The sequence below is a fragment of the Prionailurus viverrinus genome, chromosome F2 (genome assembly GCF_022837055.1).
Source record: "Prionailurus viverrinus isolate Anna chromosome F2, UM_Priviv_1.0, whole genome shotgun sequence".
In the NCBI taxonomy this organism is placed as follows: domain Eukaryota; kingdom Metazoa; phylum Chordata; class Mammalia; order Carnivora; family Felidae; genus Prionailurus; species Prionailurus viverrinus.
Genome location: NC_062578.1, coordinates 18,011,016 through 18,030,370, shown reverse-complemented (window position 1 = coordinate 18,030,370; position 19,355 = coordinate 18,011,016). Strand labels below are relative to the sequence as shown.

The following is a 19,355-nucleotide window of genomic DNA, read 5'->3' as shown; positions in this document are numbered from 1 at the left end:
AAGCTGGGAGAAAATATATGCAAACCACATATCTGATAAAGGACTCGGATTTGAAGTATAAAAATTCAAAACTTGATGCAAAGAAAGCAAGCAATTCAGTGAGAAAATAGGCAAAAGGCCTAAAGAGACGTTTTACCAAAGAGTATACAGATGGCAAAATACATAAAAAGTTGCCATTAGACAATTCAAATTAAAACTACAAAAAGCTATCATTACACACCTATCAGCATGACTGAAAGAAAGAGAGACCCCACCACCAAATGCTGGGAAGGATATAGAATAACTGGATCAGTCCTACATTGCTGGTGGGAATGTAAAATGATAGAGCTAACTCTCAAAAACAGTTAACAGTTTATTGTTTTAAGCTTTTATTTAAATTCCAGTTAATATACAGTATAATATTTATTTTTAGGTGTATAGTAGAGTGATGCAGCACTTCCACACAAATTTCTTTTTAAAATAGACATGCAACTACCACATGACCCAGTATTGCGCTCTTGGCATTTATCCTAGAGAAATTAAAACTTATGTTTGCTCGAAACCCTGCACATAAATGTTTATAGCAGCTTTATTTATAATAGTCAAAACCTGGAAACAATCCAAATAGCCTTCCATGCCCAAATGGGTAAACAAACTAGTACATTCATACCATGGAAAACTACTGAGCAATAAAAAGGAACAAATTATGGAAACACAAAGCAACCTAAATGAAACTCCAGAGAGTTATGCTGAATGAATAACTAATCCCAAATAGATAGATACTGTGTGGTTTCATTAATATAATGAATGAAAGTGATAAAATTCATGAAGTGATAAAATTATTGCACTGGAGAAAAGATTGGTAGTTGCTGGGGTTAAGAAGAGGTGGAGATGGGAAGAAAGTGGATGTGGCCATAAAAGGGCATCCTGAGGGATGCTTGTGGTGATGGAAAATTCTGTGTCTTGATTAATGTTAGTATTCTGATTCTGGTATTATGCTATAGCTCCTGAAGATGTTGCTATTTGGAGGAAGTAGGAAAGGGTACGTGAGATTTCTTTGTATTCTTACAATTATATCTCAAAATGAAAAATTTATTATGAAAATAATACCCAGGTCTCAAATTCCTGGATTCCATTCTCTGGAACCAGGTACTATGTCTTGCTTAGAGAATCAGAGGCAGTTTTATCATTGCTCTTTCTTCCCTGCTGTATAATCCTCAACTGACCTGACCCTCTATGCCATGGACACCAGAAGTATAAAGATGTGGCTCTGGTTCCATATGTCCTTTTTGTCGGCCAGATCGATTATCTTGTGCCATGCCCTGAGAGCCCCTTCCACTTCTGCTCCCCACTCTAATTTAGCAGATGGATCCATGAATATCTTGGACACACAAAGCTCAGAAAACAGTGATACAAAAGCAAACTACCTGGCTTAAATAATGAGATAGGCTCGATTATTTTGTATTCTGAAAATTGTTCAAATTGAATTCATTATCAACATATAACTGATAGTTCATTATCTCGAATAACTGCTGGTTGGCAGGCATTTTTAAAGTGCAAAATACATGATTGTGGGTTTTTATCTTTTAAATTGAAAATTATGTTGAAAAATATAGAGCCATCACTTTTGATTTTAATACTTCCCACCTCTCCCTTTTTTCTAGTATTCATATCACAAATATTTGTGTCTCGTAGGGAAACAGGTATGCTTGGATTGCAAAATCTTTGTTTTGTTAAATGCTTGCCTATACCAGGTTAGCAGATGTTCTATACCATCACTGATGTTCTATTCATGGTATTGTGGGGGTTTTTGTGGGGGGAAGGAAAAGAGGAAGCAGACTTACTGGACCTACTATTGAATTGTGTTCTACAGATGCTCCTTTACCATGAGACCAAAAAAGAGCTTTAAGAAACACTACCTGTGTTGGGTGGGGGGAGGGGAAGGGGAGGAAAGAGAGGCAAACCAGAATATAGACTTTTATTTTATTTTGTTTTGTTTGAGAGATAGTGAGCAGAGGAGGGGCAGAGAGAGAGGGAGAGAGAAGGAGACAGAGGATGCGAAATGGGCACTGTGCTGACAAGCACAGAGCCCAACACGGGGCTCAAACCCATCAACTGTGAGCTTATGACCTGAGCCAAAGTCAGACATTTAACTAACTGAGCCATTCAGGCACCACAAGAAACAGATTCTTAACTGTAGAGAACAAACTGAGGGTTACTGGAGGGGTGGTGGGCAGGGGATGAGTTAAGTGGGTGATAGTTTAAGAAGGGCACTTGTAGTGATGAGAACTGGGTGTTTTATGTAAGTGATGAATCACTAAATTGTACACCTGAAAATAACAATACACTATAAACTGAAATTTAAATAAAAAAAGAAATCCTACCTGTTCATAATAAAGTATTCTTAAATTTGTCATGGGCCAAGAGGAACTATACATATACTAAATTCATCAAAGAAAGAAAATTAGATCTATAAGGAGAAGGAAACAAATATACAGGTACACATATTTATATATATAGATATTTATATATTTTATATTTACTTATATGTATATATTTACATATTTATATACATACACTTCAAAGGAAAAAATCATTCATTTGCTTCATTTCTCAAAACATCTCCAACTGAATGAGGCAGTTTGGGTTTTGTTCACTTTTGAGAGTTTGAAGTTATCTGTCTCCCAGATTGGATATCTCAAGCCATGGCTGGTCCTAGGTGGCTCAGAATTATGCATAGCACTTTATTTCTGCCTCCAATTCTATATTGCTTAAGTAAATTTTGCCAGGGTTTTTATTCATGGAATTTTTAGAAAGTAACTCAGAGAAATATTTGATTTCCAACTGAGGAAAACTTGTCCAAGCATAAAAGCAAAGGAGGGAGGCATAAAGGAAATGATTGCTAGCCCTGACTTAAAAAATATTTTGGAAGAGTATTTAATGATATAAGAAACTGTCCATGACTTGCTATATCAAAAAATAAAAGACATGGATATTTAATTTCAATGTGGTAAAATTTGTCTCTGAAATATATATGCATGAGAAATATGCTAAATGCTAAAAGAATTATGGGTGATTTTATTTTCTTCATGTTTTTCTGAATTTTCCAAGTTTTCTATATTAAGCAAAACAAAAATATTTTTAAAACAAATTTAACCCAGTAAAAACTGAATGCATTTCATTCTCATACTAAACTCGTTTATGCTTGAGTCATATATTCCTACAGGTATTTTAGAATACCTATACTCTAGGTGGTTGAATTCTATTTAACTCAGCAGCAGACCAAAGATAAAACAAGAATTGGTGAGATGATCCAAGGGCAAATTGAGACAAAAACAGTCTAAAATGGAAAGTTCTTCCAGACTTTGAAGAAGTATAATATACAGGTGGATCTAATTTGATCCTGTCACAGAAAGTGAAAAGCACACACAAAAAATTTTTTAAAAAAAAAAATTTTTTTCTTAGTTTCCTAGGTCAGCCACCATATTCCTCTGCTGCTACCTAATTTAAAAGTTCAGCCCTCCAGGTCCAGCCCAATACACTACAAATACACCTCCATTACACATTCCCACCCATCTATACGCTGCACTAGTGATGGCTAATCCTGGTGCCAAAATCTGGCATGTGATTCAGATGTTCTACGTAGATAATTCAAATAGCCAAAAATAGGAATGGTGACTTTCAGAGAAGGGGGAGTTATTTTCTAAGAACCAGGAGATGATTCTGGGCAGGGTAAGTAGAAATATTTGGAGCCTATGGTGTGTTGTGTGTATAGGACAGAGCTCTAAGGAAGATTTGGTGGTTGTGGGAGAAGTCCTTAAACTGGGAAGGCTTTCTGGAATGGGAAGATTCTTTGTCCAAGGATCAAAAAGCTTTCTTAGGAATACTCCTTTGGCTAACCACCCCTTTTGGTGTCATTATGTCTTGCTGGTGACTAAAGGTAAAAATATAAACCCTTAAGTGTAGGTATAAAACTCAAAGTTTTGGTTCAAAAAAATGTATTACTAAAAATAAAATTTTTAGAGAAGAGAACTTAAACTGTATGTATAAAAAAGTGCCCGAAGCCAGGGAACAAATAAGTAACTAAGAGGGTTATTAAGCCTGGATCAAATATGGGTTCAGTTGAGTAAGCCTTTGTTCATAATTGCATGATAAAAAAAAAAGTTTATCTTATAAAAATGATCTGTATTTTCAAGTTGTCTGACTTTGCTCACTACCACTGCAAGTAATAACAACATTTTGCTTACCAGCCTTTTAGTACCTTTAACTCACCATATTCTCCCATCCTCCCCAATCTGCTCTTTAATCCTTTGCATCCTCCAACCCAGCTCTCTCACCCTTTTATTCAATTTATAAGGTCTTCTACATAGCAGGGGATATGTTAATGTTCAGTTTAAGTTTAAATCCATTGCATCCATTTTACTCCACTGTCCAGTATTTGAGAATGTTCTGGACATTGTTTCTACAGACAGTCCTTGCTTTTCTTCCAAGTAGTGCAGGACTGTAAAAGTGACCATGAAAGCTGAAGCAATAAAAATCTATCCTAAAAATCAATGGGGGGAAATTATGTTTCTCCCGTGACCTCTATTTATTTTTGTCAAAAGTTTAAAAATGCTGTTATAAATACATAGGGAAATGATCAAAAAATAGTAAAACTAGTATTTATTACACCATGACTTAAAACATTAAAAATAGGGCGCCTGGGTGGCTCAGTCAGTTAAGCAGCCGACTTCGGCTCAGGTCATGATCTCGCGGTCCGTGAATTCGAGCCCCGCGTCAGGCTCTGTGCTGACAGCTCAGAGCCTGGAGCCTGTTTGAGATTCTGTGTCTCCCTCTCTCTCTGCCCCTCCCCCGTTCATGCTCTGTCTCTCTCTGTCTCAAAAATAAATAAACGTTAAAAAAATTTTTTAAAAAGATTAAAAATATTGTTTCTTTGTCAAAAATGTTATGGGTAATTTGGATAGTGCTTGCCTTCACATTATATAACTTACATGAAGTTAGCATCATTTTTATGCTGTGGCAATTGGCATATTCCTTTCTTAGTTTGGATCAGCTTCCAATTTTTTTTTCCTTTGCACTTTCAAATCATAAAATATCTAAGAATTCCTTTAATGTGAAATATTGACAGCATCTTTACTTTGGGATCATCTTCCCCCTTTTCATCACAAGCACTTTTCTCATTTTTGTCTGCAAGTTTATCTTCATTAAGTTTCTCTGGTTGCATATCCAGAGTTGAATGGTGACCATGTCAACATTTCCTGTGGTCAGCCATTTCTTCTATAGCTCCATTAAAATTGGTTCAAATTTCACCTCTACATTATCACTTTTTATTCTTTTGTTGCACTTTCATCTGTTAACCCATTCCCTCTTGCCATCATCCATTTTTGTAAAATGCCACATAGGTGGGAAACAAGGGGGGAACACGGCCTCACACTTTGCTGTCGGTGTATAAATTGAAGAACAGATACACAGTGACCAATCCACCCACTGACCAACTTTAAAAGAAGTGGCATAATTGGTCACAGATCTTGAGGCACATCTGTTATTTATATAGTGTTTGTAGATGAAAGATCTAACCGTGGTGACTAAAACTTGAACTGCACTTGTTGGAGGACTGACATTATTTAAGCTGTGATAGCTGAAATTTGTGTATACTGGAGACCTACAAACTGAGAACAACTATACTTTCTTTTAGTAGGTAAAAAGTTGTGATATAGATTTTCATAATGCCACAAAGTTGGTCGTGGCCTTCTACTCTGTTGTTCCTGAGTAAATAAGTATAACTAACCGTTGTTATTAGGCAATCTCATATAAAAGCTCTAGAAATGAAGCGTGGTATTAAATGGAAAAAGTAGAGCGGACATGCACCTGATATTATAGTCTTCCTGGTGATGCAGAGCACTTCAAATATTTATATTTTACTTAGAAAATACAGATTTTTCAATCATTACTTGCCTGCTATATTAATCCCTGGGCAGTTCTGAGTATAAATTAAGCATAAAAGTAACTAGAATTTAAAGGATTAGCATATGATTTTCCAATTCTCCATCCTTCATTCACAGAACCTTTTTGCTCCTTTTGCTTTCAAACTATTATTTAGTTACCATTTTGTATTTAATGAGCTTCTCACAGTGTGACATCAAATATCTATATAGATCAAGCTCCCTTTTTAAAATCTCCTTGAAAACTCCTCTAATTAATTTTCATCGTATTAAATTTTAAATACTTTCTTTGTGTTAAAATGCACCTGTGTTGGTATTACAACTCTTTCCATCCTAAATAGTTTTACTTCAGTCCAGATGAGGCTATTCTGCAGTTTGACTGGTAACTGTGCCCTTCCTTTGGCCTCAGCTGTAACATGACTTGTTATCCCAGTGTGCCCTTGTTGAATATGGTTATTATTCTTAGGTCCTCTGTAGTGATTCTAGAACAAAAACAAATGTAAAAAGGTAAAGGATATCTTTTTTAAAGCCAGTAACACCAATTCTAAAATTAAAAAAAAAAAAAAAAACTCTGACATTCCAAGTTGTCCTGGGATAAGTCTAAGAAGGCAATATTCAGTCAAACCCAAAAACTGAAAAGGAGGGAAACCCTTTAGCCCAACTTTGTCACACTATACAAAGACTTTAGTAGTTGTGAAATTTTTCTTCAAATTTATTTGATGAATTTGGTATATGACATGCATATATTTATGGGAGAACCAAAATAGTTTTGGCGAGTGGTGAATATGAAATCATTCTTTGTCACTCTTGAGAAATTCCCTAACCTAATACCAAACATATTTTCCCAGCAAAATAATATTCAAAACTTCTCTGTTTATTTTCAAATTAAAATCTATTTTGGCAAAGTATTTTTAAATAAATTGATGAAGTGAGGTGAGTGTAGTACCTAAATACTGCCACACTGAGGCATGTGGTGCATTGTTTTGTGACTGCCTTTCAGATCACAACTACTAGTCTTCCTCATCAGCAACAATAGTAGTCTACAAATTAAACTTGCTTAGCCCAGATGGCACTTGATTAGTAGGCATCTCCTTTCCTGTGTGTATGGGTGGTATAAATTTATCGCCAAAAAGAGTCCCACATATTAGAAGGAGAGCACACCCCCTACTTTATGGTTATCATATGTTAGGATAATAGGAGATAGTCATATGGTCATCTTTTTTCTAGAAACTCCACCTAAACCATAAAAGAGAAATGATCTATGTCCTATTACTTAAAGCACTCAGGCAAGAAGGTCTCTCAATTGTCCTATTCAGGATTGAACAGCCATTACATTGTGATCATTCCCGCTTTGACCAGATGGAGAATAGCTGTAATTCTTAGAGAGTTATAAAAAATCACAAATATAGCATATGCAATACAATGACACTCAGAAGAAGAACACACTCTGGCTAGTCTTGGAAATTAAATCCACTCCAGAATAAAATACTAGAAAACAGCTTTCTTATTTAATACGTAATTTGAATATGAACAGCTTTAAAATGAGTCTATGTTAATGACCTCAAGTAAAATTTGACAATTATAAGAAAAAAATGACAAATTTAAAATGTTTTTAACACAATTCTCAGTGATTAAGAAAACAAATTTTTAGCAAGAATATAGATGATATAAACCATGTGACAAATTTAATAAACACATATAGAATCCATTCCCAATAATTAGAGATCGCATATTCTTTTCAAGCCCAACTGAAACATTTACAAAAATTGACTATACACTAGGTCACAAAGCAAGGTTCAAGAAATACTAAAGAGTCCATACATATAGACCATATTTTCGGACTGTAATGGAGTTGTTAGAAATTATTTATAAAAATGGGATTTAAGGAAAACTCACCTGTTTTAAAATTAAAAATATGATTTAAATAAATGAAGGAAATTTTTCAATATTGACAACTAAATGGAAACAAAACTGTTTAAACATATAGAATGTAACATAGTACTGAAGAGGAATTTGTAGTTTTAAATATATTACAAAAGGATAAGGTCTCCAAATTAATGAGCTAAGATTTCAACTCAGATTTGAAAAGGATAAAGTGCAGAAACCAATGAAACAGAAAGCAAAGATACACTCCTCCCTGTGTGTCTTCTTTTTATATTTAATTTCTGCTTTAAGCCTAGATGGTTTTCTCCCATAATAATATAACTCTGATACCAAAACCAGACAAGGACAATATAAGGAAGGAAGGAAATTATAGGTCTCAGGAATATAGATGTAAATATTAGCAACCTGAATCCAGCTAATATTATAATACATATAACCATAGGAGCTTATCCCAGCAACATAAGGATAATTTAACAATAGAAAATTACTAATTAAAATTGATTATAACTATGGTTAATATAAGAAGAAAAATTACATGCAAAAATTCAACATTCATTAATGACAAAAAACAGCATAGAGCAGACATCTTTAATGTGCTCAACCTTAATTTCAAATCAGTGTGAAGGGAGAAGGGTCAAAAATAGCCAAGGAAATTTGAAGAACGTGAGGAGACATATCCTATCAGACCCAACTGATTCTATATCAACCATTGTGTGGTTTTGGTGAATGAATATAAACCAAAGTACATAGAGCAATTCCATGCACAAATGAAACTTGACATTTGACAGAGGTGGAACATGAACTCACTAGAGAAAAGGTGAACCATCCAAATGGGTACAGTGGCACAATTGGTCTTCCATAGCAGAAAACTAAATCCCAACCTCACATCCTATAAAAAATTATTTCTAGGAGGTTTAAGGCTTACATTTGAAAACAAACTTTAAAACAACTCTTTAAAGAAAATACAGGGTAACGTCTTTATGATCATAGGGCAGAGATGAGTTCTTAAAACTGTATACATATAATTGTGAAAGAAGTTTATGTACAACAAGGATATGATGAAAATAGGAACCAATAAGCTACAAGAAAGGAAGATGTTCATGATGCACTTTAACAAAAGGATTAATATCCAGAATGTGAGAATAAGAGTTTAATTTTTTTAATGGGCATAAATGAACAATTTATAGAATTGCATATATATGTGTGTGTGTGTGTATATATATATGTGTGTGTGTGTATATATATATACACAGTTCAATTTAATGTGAAATGAGAGAAATGTGAAGTAAAAATTTCATGAACCCATCATATATTTTTTTAACTAAAAGGTTAATATCAAGGGTTGGTAACTCTCATTCATTGCACATGAGAGTATTTACTAACTTTGAAATAGCATTTAGTAAAACAGAAGGCATATATAAATCCATGGCCCAGAAAATCTATTCCTAGATTTATCATAAACTCTCTAAGGGGTCTAACTATCAAGAAGGTCTAACCTTATAAATATGCCCCCAACTTGAAAGCACCCAAATAAATAAATCACAAACATAACTCACTGATAATCCAATAATAATAGGGGATGTTAAAACCCCCACTTACAGCAATGGACAGACCACCTAAGCAAAAAATCAGTAAGGAAAAAAATAGCTTTGAATGATACACCAAACTAGATAGATTTACAAATATATTCAGAACATTTCATCCTAAAGCAGCAGAATACACATTCTTCTTGAGAGCATATGGAACATTCTCCAGAATAGATCACATACTGGGTCACAAATCAGCCCTCAACAGGTACAAAAAGACTAAGATCATACCATGTATATTTTCAGATCACAATGCCATGAAACTTGAAGTCAACCACGAGGAAAAGTGGAAAGCCCTCAAATATATGGAGGTCAACATCTTAAGAAGAATGAAAATTTAAAAAAATACATGGATGCAAATGAAGTGAAAACATGACAGCCCAAACCCTTTGGGATGCATCAAAGGCAGTCTAAGAGAGAAATATATTGTAATTCAGGCCTTTCTCAAGAAGCAAGAAGGTCCCAAATACACAACCTAACTTTACACCTAAAGGAGCTAGAAAAGGAACAGCAAATAAAGCCTAAAGCCAGGAAAAGAAGGGAAATAATAAAGATTAGAGCAGAAATAAATGATATAGAAACAAAAGAACAGTAGAACAGTCCAACAAAACTAAGAGCTGGTTTTTTGAAAGAATTAACAAAATTGATAAACCCCTAGCCAGACTTCTCAAGAAGAGGAAGTACCCAAATAGATAAATATCACGAATGAGAGAGGAGAGATCACAACCAACATGACAGAAACACAATTATAAGAGAATACTATGAAAAATTATATGCCAACAAACTGGACAATCTGGAAGAAATAGCATTCCTAGAAACTCACACACTACCAAAACTGAAAAAGGAAAAAATATAAAATTTGAACAGACCCATAACCAGGAAAGAAGTTAAAACAGTAATCAAAACTCTTCCAACAAACAAGAGTCCTGGGCCAGATGCCTTCCCAGGAGAATTCTACCAGACACTTAAGAAGATCTGATACCTATTCTTCTCAAACTGTTCCAAAAAATAGGGAAAATTTCCAAACTCATTATACAAAACTGGCATTACCTTGATTCTAAAACCAAAAACCCTGCTAAAAAGGAGAATTACAGGACAATATCCCTTATGAACATGGAAGCAAAAATTCTCAAGATACTAACAAACTGAATTCAACACTATGTTAAAAGAGTTATTCACCATGATCAAGTGGGATTTATACCTGGACTGCAGGGATGGTTCAATATTCACAAATCAATCAATGCAGTATACCACATTAATAAAGGATCATATCCTGTCAATAGATGCAGAAAAACATTTGACACAGTATGGTACTGACACAAAAATAGATCAATGGAACAGAATAGACAACCCAGAAATGGACCCACAAAAGTATGGCCAACTAATCTTTGACAAAGCAAGAAAGACTATCCGATGGAATAAAGACAATCTCTTCAGTAAATGGAGCTGGGAAAACTGGACAGAGACATGCAGAAAAATGAACCTGGACCACTTTCTTACACCATACACAAAAATAAAATAGATGAAAGACCTAAATGTAAGACAGGAAGCCATCAAAATCCTCGAGGAGAAAGCAGGCAAAAACCTCTTTGGCCTTGGCCACAGCAACTTCTTACTCAACATGTCTCCAGAGTCAAGGGAAGCAAAAGAAAGAATGAACTACTGGGACCTCTTCAAAATAAAAAGCTTGTGGACAACGAAGGAAACAGCAAAACTAAAAGGCAACTGACAGAACGGGAGAAATTTGCAAACAACATATTACATAAAGGGCTAGTATCCAAAATCTGTAGAGAACTTCTCAAATTCAACACCCAAAAACCAAATAATCCAGTGAAGAAATGGGCAAAAGACATAGACACTTCTCCAAAGAAGACATCCAGAGGGCCAACCAACACATGAAAAAATGCTCAACATCACTCATCATCCAGGAAATAAAAATCAAAGCCACAATGAGATACCACCTGACACCTGTCAGAATGGTTAACATTAACAACTCAGGCAACCACAGATGTTGGCAAGGATGCAGGGAAAAAGGATCTCATTTACACAGCTGGTGGGAATGCAAACTGGTGCAGCCACTCTGGAAAACAGTATGGAGGTTCCTCAAAAAATTAAAATTAGAACTACCCTATGACCCAGCAATTGCAGTACTAGGTATTTAACCAAGGGATACAGATGTGCTGTTTCAAAGGGACATTTGCACTCCAATGTTTATAGCAGTGCTATCAACAATAGCCAAAGTATGGAAAGAACTCAAATGTCCATTGATGAATAAATGGATAAAGAAGATGTGTGTGTATACACACACACACACACACACACACACACACACAAAGGAGTATTACTCGGCAATCAAAAAGAATGAAATCTTGCTATTTGCAACTACATGGAGGGAACTGGAGGGTATTATGCTAAGTGAAATTAGAGAAAGACAAAAATTCTATGACTTCACTCATATGAGGACTTTAAGAGACAAAACCGATGAACATAAGGGAAGGGAAACAAAAATAATATAAAAACAGGGAGGGGGACAAAACAGAAGAAACTCATAAATATGGAGGACAAACTGAGGATTACGGGAGGGATTGTGGGAGGGGGGATGGGCTAAATGGATAAGGGGCACTAAGGAATCTACTCCTGAAATCATTGTTGCACTATATGCTAACTAACTTGGATGTACATTAAAAAAATTTTTTTTAATTTGACAAACTACAGCGTCCTTTCTTGATAAAAACCCTCAACAAAGAGATAAATGGAACATACCTCAACATTATAAAGACCGTATATGAAAGGCCCACAGCTAATATCATCCTCAACAGGGAAAAACTTAAAGCCTTTCCTCTATGGTAAGAAAAAGACAAGGATGTCCATTCTCACCATTACTACTTAATATAGTATGAGAAGTCTTAACCTCAGCAATCAGACAACAAAAAGAAATAAAAGGAATCCAAATCTTCAAGGAAGAAGTCAAACTTTCACTCTCACAGATGACATGATACTGTATGCAGAAAAGCCAAAAGACTCCACCAAAAAAATTCTAGAAGTAATACATGAATTCAGCAAAGCTGCAGGATATAAGATCAACATGGATGTATCTGTTGCATTTCTATACATCAATAATGAAGCAGCAGAAAAAAAATCAGGGACTCCATCTCATTTTCAATTGCACCAAAAACAATAAGATACATAAACTATTGGGACTTCATCAAGATAAAAAGCCTCTGTAGAGCAAAGGAAACAATCAACAAAACTAAAAGCCTACAGAATGAGAGAAGATACTTACAAATGACATATCTGTTAAAGGGTTAGTGTCCAAAATCTATGTAGAACTTATCAAACTCGACACCCAAAAAACAACCCAGTTAAGAAAGACAAGAATAGACACTTTTCCAAAGAAGACATCCAGATGACTAACAGACACATGAAAAGATGTTCAACATCACTCATCATCAGGGAAAAATAAAACTACAATGAGGTATCACCTCAGCCATAGAATGGCTAAAATTAACAACACAGGAAACAACAAATGTTGATGCTGATATGCAGAGTAAGGGGAACTCTCTTTCTCTGCTGTTAGGGACACAAACAGGTACAGCCACTGTGGAGAACAGTATGGAGGTTCCTCAAGAAACTAAAAATAGAACTACCCTGTAATCCAGCAATTGCGCTATTAGGTATTTACCCACAGGATACAATAATACAGATTCAAAGGGGTACATGTTCCCCAGTGTTCAGCATTATCAACAGTAGCCAAATTATGGAGAGAGCCCAAATATCCACCAAGTGATGGATGGATAAAAAAGATGTGGTATAGGGGCGCCTGGGTGGCGCAGTCGGTTAAGCGTCCGACTTCAGCCAGGTCACGATCTCGCGGTCCGTGAGTTCGAGCCCCGCGTCAGGCTCTGGGCTGATGGCTCGGAGCCTGGAGCCAGTTTCCGATTCTGTGTCTCCCTCTCTCTCTGCCCCTCCCCCGTTCATGCTCTGTCTCTCTCTGTCCCAAAAATAAATAAACGTTGAAAAAAAAATTAAAAAAAAAAAAGATGTGGTATATTATATACAATGGAATATTAGCCATCCAAAATAATGAAATCTTGCCTTTTGCAATGACATGGATGGAGCTAGAATGTGTTATGCTAAGCAAAATAAGTCAGGCAGAGAAAGACAAATACCATATGATTTTACTTATATGTGGAATTTAAGAAACAAAACAGATGAGCTTATGAGAAGGGGGTGCTAGAGAAGAGAGGGAAACTACAAGAGTCTCTTAATGTTAGAGAACTGAGGGTTGCCGGAAGGAAGTGGGTGGGAGATGGGCTAGATGGGTGATGGGTACTAAGGAGGGCACTGGTGATGAGCGCTGGGTATTGTATATAAGTGATGAATCACTGAATTCTACTTCTGAAACCAATATTGCACTGTATGTTAACTGATGAAAATTTAAATTAAAAAAAAGGAAAATTCACACATGTGTAGGAGAAATGTGCAAGAATGTCCATTGCAATATTGTAACAAAGCAAGTTAATTCTCCATCAACAAAATGAGGAATCAATATATTGTGGATTTATCTATAATAGAATACCATTGTGCAGTTAAAATGAATAAATCAAGTGTCAAAAATATTGGGGAGAAAAGTAGACTGTAGATTGATACATAATAATTTGCATGAAATTTCAAAGTATATACAATATTATATACTGTTCCTGAATCTATGTATATATATATATATCTATATATCTGTATATAGATATACATGGCAAAACAGAAAATCATGTATGGGAATGATAACATAAAAATTAGAATAGTGATTACTTTGGTGGAGGAGGGGAAAATGGGATTAGGGTATGATAAAAAGGGAGCTTTAGTTTTATCTGTAATATCTCAACTTTTTAAAAGATTTAATAGGAGTGCCTGGGCAACTCAGTTAAGCATCCAACTGTTGGTTTTGGCTCAGGTCCTGATCTCACAGTTTGTGGGATCAATCCCCCACATTGGGCTCATGCTGACAGCACAGAGCCTGCTTAGGATTCATTCATTCATTCTCTCTCTCTCTCTCTCTCTCTCTCTCTCTCTCTCTCTCTGCCCCTCCCCCACTCGCATGCACACTGTCTCCCTCTCAAAACATATAAACTTTAAAAAAATAAAAAATAAAGATTAAATATGGCAAAATGTAGTTGTTCACATAGATGTAATATTCTCTGTTCTTTTTTTATTTGCTTAAAATGTAATTTTTAAGAAGGAAGTTAGTATTCTTTTAAATACAAAAGCACGATGGGCACTTGCATTCGAAGAGGAGAAGGCAGAATAAGATGAGAAAGTTACCGTTCTGGTCTCTACCATAGTCTGGTGCTGAGGTGCTAACATGATCCATGCTTGGAAAAGGTGAGACTTCCCACATTTGGACTGAGACAAATGAGCTACAGTCCCCAGTGCTAGGCAGGGAGAGAGAGAAATTACCATGACTTTTTCCTACACCTTTTTTCTTGCCTTGTTGCCTCAGTTCTCTCTCCTTTCATCTCTTCTCTCTTCTTCACTAGTGTGGCACAGAAATCACAGCTGCCTAGCCTTATGGAAGGAATGTAGCTAACCATATAGCTCTGTCTCCGCCATCCCCAGCAGTAGACTTCCTCCAGACATTGGGGAACTTCCATTAATTAGAGGAAATCAAAATTCTAGGATATGAACAATCATATACCAGGAATTTAACTCTGGTTTGAGGCATTAGACAGTTAATAGAAATTCAAGCATGTATAAAAGTTCTACCAAAGCTATGTGGCCAAAAAATTATAATTGAGCCTTAAAGGAGAAGAGAAAATTTGTCAACTTGTGTTAAGCCCCTAAATATTTAAATTATATTCAATAAAATTGTTTAAATTTTATATTCTTTTTTTAACTTGTTTTATTTTTTATTCTTTTAAATTTACATCCAAATTAGTTAGCATATAGTGCAACAATGATTTCAGGAGTAGATTCCTTAGTGCCCCTTACCCATTTAGCCCATCCCCCCTCCCACAACCCCTCCCGTAACCCTCAGTTTGTTCTCCATATTTATGAGTCTCTTTTGTTCCCCTCCCTGTTTTTATATTATTTTTATTTCCCTTCCCTTATGTTCATCGGTTTTGTCTCTTAAAGTCCTCATATGAGTGAAGTCATAGGATTTTTGTCATTCTCTAATTTCACTTAGCATAATACCCTCTGGTTCCATCCACGTAGTTGCAAATGTCAAGATTTCATTCTTTTTGATTGCCAAGTAATACTCCATTGTCTATATATACCACTTTATCCATTCACCAATCAATGGACATTTGGGCTCTTTCCATACTTTGACTATTGTTGATAGCACTGCTATAAACATGGGGGTGCATGTGTCCCTTCGAAACAGCACACCTGTATCCCTCGGATAAATACCTAGCAGTGCAATTGCTGGGCCGTAGGGTAGTTCTATTTTTAGTTTTTTGAGGAACCTCCACACTGTTTTCCAGAGGGGCTACACCAGTTTGCATTCCCATAACTCTTATATTCCTAATCATATCCCTATATTCATTATTTCGAATATAGTGATAGTTTCTAATATATTGGATTATTCTCTATGAACAGTATTCTTATTATATAAATGCAGATGCTGTTTATGATGGGTTCAGAAATCCTAACTATATGTAAAAAAATTGAAGTTTTAAGTATTAAATTTTCTAAGGCAGTATATACATAATTTAAGAATTCTCTTATTTGAATTGTGTTTTTAATATGGTAAAAATTCAAACAATCCAAATAGATAAAATATTAAAGGTAATTCTCTTTCCCATGAGTCCCTTCCCCAGAGGCAGCCATTTTCAAATTTCCTATGTTTCTCTGAGATACTCTATACATGGACAAATAGGCACCAAAACGAATTGTCTTAAAAGTGTTTCAAAATGTCCGTATTAGCACATTCGGTTTTTTTGTTTGAGGCCAAACCTGTAGTCCAGAATCTTCAGACTTGGGGCCAGACACAATATAAGTAAAACCCAATCATAAGAGCAAGATTTCAAAACATCCATGATAAAAATGATAGAAATGTTATAATGTTTATTAAACTTTTTATAGTGGGGCGTCTGGGTGGCTCACTCTGTTGAACATCCGACTTTGGCTCAGGTCATGATCTCATGGTTCATAGGCTCTGTGCTGACAACTCAGAGCCTACAGCCTGCTTCTGATTCTGTGTCTCCCTCCCTCTTTCTCTGTCCCCTCCCCCCACCCCACTCATGCTCTGTCACTCTCTCAAATAAAAACATGTTTAAAAAAATTTTTTTAGGGGCGCCTGGGTGGCGCAGTCGGTTAAGCGTCCGACTTCAGCCAGGTCACGATCTCGCGGTCTGTGAGTTCGAGCCCCGCGTCCGGCTCTGGGCTGATGGCTCGGAGCCTGGAGCCAGTTTCCGATTCTGTGTCTCCCTCTCTCTCTGCCCCTCCCCCGTTCATGCTCTGTCTCTCTCTGTCCCAAAAATAAATAAACGTTGAAAAAAAAATTAAAAAAAAAAAATTTTTTTAAATCAGGAGAGAACAGTGTCAGTGCAATAAATTTGAAGACTTCAATCTGGTCCCAGTTAGACATAAACAATTAAGTGACATATATAAATAGCTTTTGTTATGAAATATCATGTAAGGACACCAAAATATTTGGGTAATTATTTTGTCCAAAATGGAATGTAATCTTTAAAAAAAACTGATTATACAAAAGCATATCTGAATAATTGCTTTCTTCATCAGCCTAAAATTTAGCCAGTTCTGAAATACTGTTAGAGGCTACCCAATTAATCTGTTTAGCTACCTTTGCTAAAATGTATAAGTAACAAAAAGTTTGGCACAAAAATCTCAATAAAGAATATATAATGTGGGTGTGGGATGGGTTAAACAGGTGATGGGGATTAAGGAGGGCACTTGTTGTGATGACTATGAGCTGTTGTATGAAAGTGTTGAATCATGGGGCACCTGGGTGGCTCAGTTGGTTAAGCATCAACTTTGGTGTAGGTCATGATCTCACTGTTCCCAAGTTTGAGCCTTGCATCAGGCTCTGTGCTGACAGCTCAGAGCCTAGAGCCTGTTTCAGATTCTGTGTCTCACTCTTTCTGCCCTTCCCCACTCACACTCTGTGTCTGTCTGTCTCTCTCTCTCTCTCTCTCTCTCTCTCTCTCAAAATTAAAAATTTTTTAAAGTGTTAAATCACTGTATTGTACACCTAAAACTAATATCTCACTGTATGTTAACTAACTAGAATTTAAATTAAAACTTTTTAAAAATAAAAAAATTTTTTAATTAGAAAAAAAGTATATGATGTCACAGAGTATATATAGTTCAATTAGCTTGTTATTTTTTTTAAAAAAATGTAATGTTTATTTATTTTTGAGAGAGACAGAGACAGAATGAGAGTGGGTTAGGGCAGAGAGGGAGGGAGACAAGGAATCCAAAGAAAGCTCCAGGTTCTGAGCTGTCAGCACAAAGCCTGACCCAGGGCTTGAACTCATGAGCTATGAGATCATGACCTGAGCTGAAGTCAGACACTCAACTGACTGAGCCACCCAGGCACCCCTAGCTTGTTACTTTTTAACCCAACATATTTGGTATTTCCCATGGGAGGATTTTCATATATTTTTTTTAATCTGTATTTGAGATCAGTTTGTAAGAAAAATATCACCTTTGTCTTTTAGGCTCTTCTAACATATAGGAGTGACCCAATCATGAGAAAAATGTTGAATCATCTGTATTTCTATATCATGCCTGTATTTAACGTTGATGGATACCACTTCAGCTGGACCAGTGTAAGTCGCTTTGCCTATCCAATTGAAAAGAGAAATGGAATAAATAGAAAACAGTCATAGAAGAGGAAGGAAGCTTGGTAGGCAGACAGCCTAATGATTCCAGAACTACAAAAGGGACCTCCACTCCCTCTCCCATCATAGAAACAACCTTCTGTTTATATGTTTGTGCATAAGATTTCACGTAAGTAAAGATTTCTCCTTCCAAAGAAATTGTGAAAAATCACTAGACTAGTCCAGCTTATTCAGTTTTGCCTGTGAAGAAATAGGCCAAGAGAAGCTAACAAGTGTGTGACAGAAATTGGAGCATGAACCTGGGTCTCTGTTGCTAATTCAGTCCTCTTTCTTCTCCCTGGATTTGTCTGTTCCCAAGGAACTCTCCCTGCAGTGCTGTGATTCATTCACAGCTACTAAATGTATGTGGATAGCCTTTTAAGTATTCTTTTCTGCACCTGTTTTCTTAATTGCATCTAGGATCGATTTTGGAGAAAAACAAGGTCAAGGAACTCAAGGTTTCGCTGCCGTGGAGTTGATGCCAATCGTAACTGGAAAGTGAAATGGTGCGGTAAGTTGGAAACTAACTGGGATTCAGATCCAGAGGTTTCTACAGCTTTCACTCTCAAAAATGATGAGCCCATTAGGATTCCAGTGTAAGGCTAATGTTTTTCTTTATGTGAAAATCTAATAGAGAAAAACAAAGATATACACATGGTAGCTATACTTTACAAAAGAAAATGAAAGTGGTTTTTATGCAAATATCAACAATTTAAATCTCTCAACCCAATCCTGAAAATTGAAACCTTAAACACAGATGTAAAAGCAGAAAACTGAGGAATATTTGACATTCAGAAACTAAAACAGAAACTGTGGTTTGTAATATAACTCTGGTTAAATGTTTTCATCCTTTCATTGAGAGAGTTACTCTGATCCTGCCTTCATCTGTCTATGACAATCAAAACTACAAAATCCTTGTCTAGAATCTACCTATCATACGTCGATTGGTCACTCCCATGGCAATTATATTTCTGCTACATTCCATGCTTCACTAATACGTTTCAAGAAAAGAGAGAATGTCATTTTAAGGAAGGAAACTTGCAAAATTCAGAAGCATGTAGGTACTACTAGAGAGGGGGAGAAGAGGGAGATAATAAGCCATAGCTAGTATAGAGGAGGCAAAA

The 19,355-nt window shown here is 35.9% G+C and overlaps 1 protein-coding gene across 3 annotated transcripts in view; it reads left to right on the top strand.

Moving 5' to 3' along the window:
• Positions 1-19,355, top strand: part of CPA6 (carboxypeptidase A6) — a 311,598-nt gene that overhangs the window by 247,992 nt on the left and 44,251 nt on the right. For all 3 annotated transcript variants that reach the window (XM_047841700.1, XM_047841702.1, XM_047841701.1), the window contains 2 exons: positions 18,070-18,180; positions 18,652-18,742. In XM_047841700.1, the coding sequence (XP_047697656.1) occupies positions 18,070-18,180; positions 18,652-18,742 (202 nt within the window). The remainder of the gene's footprint in view (positions 1-18,069; positions 18,181-18,651; positions 18,743-19,355) is intronic.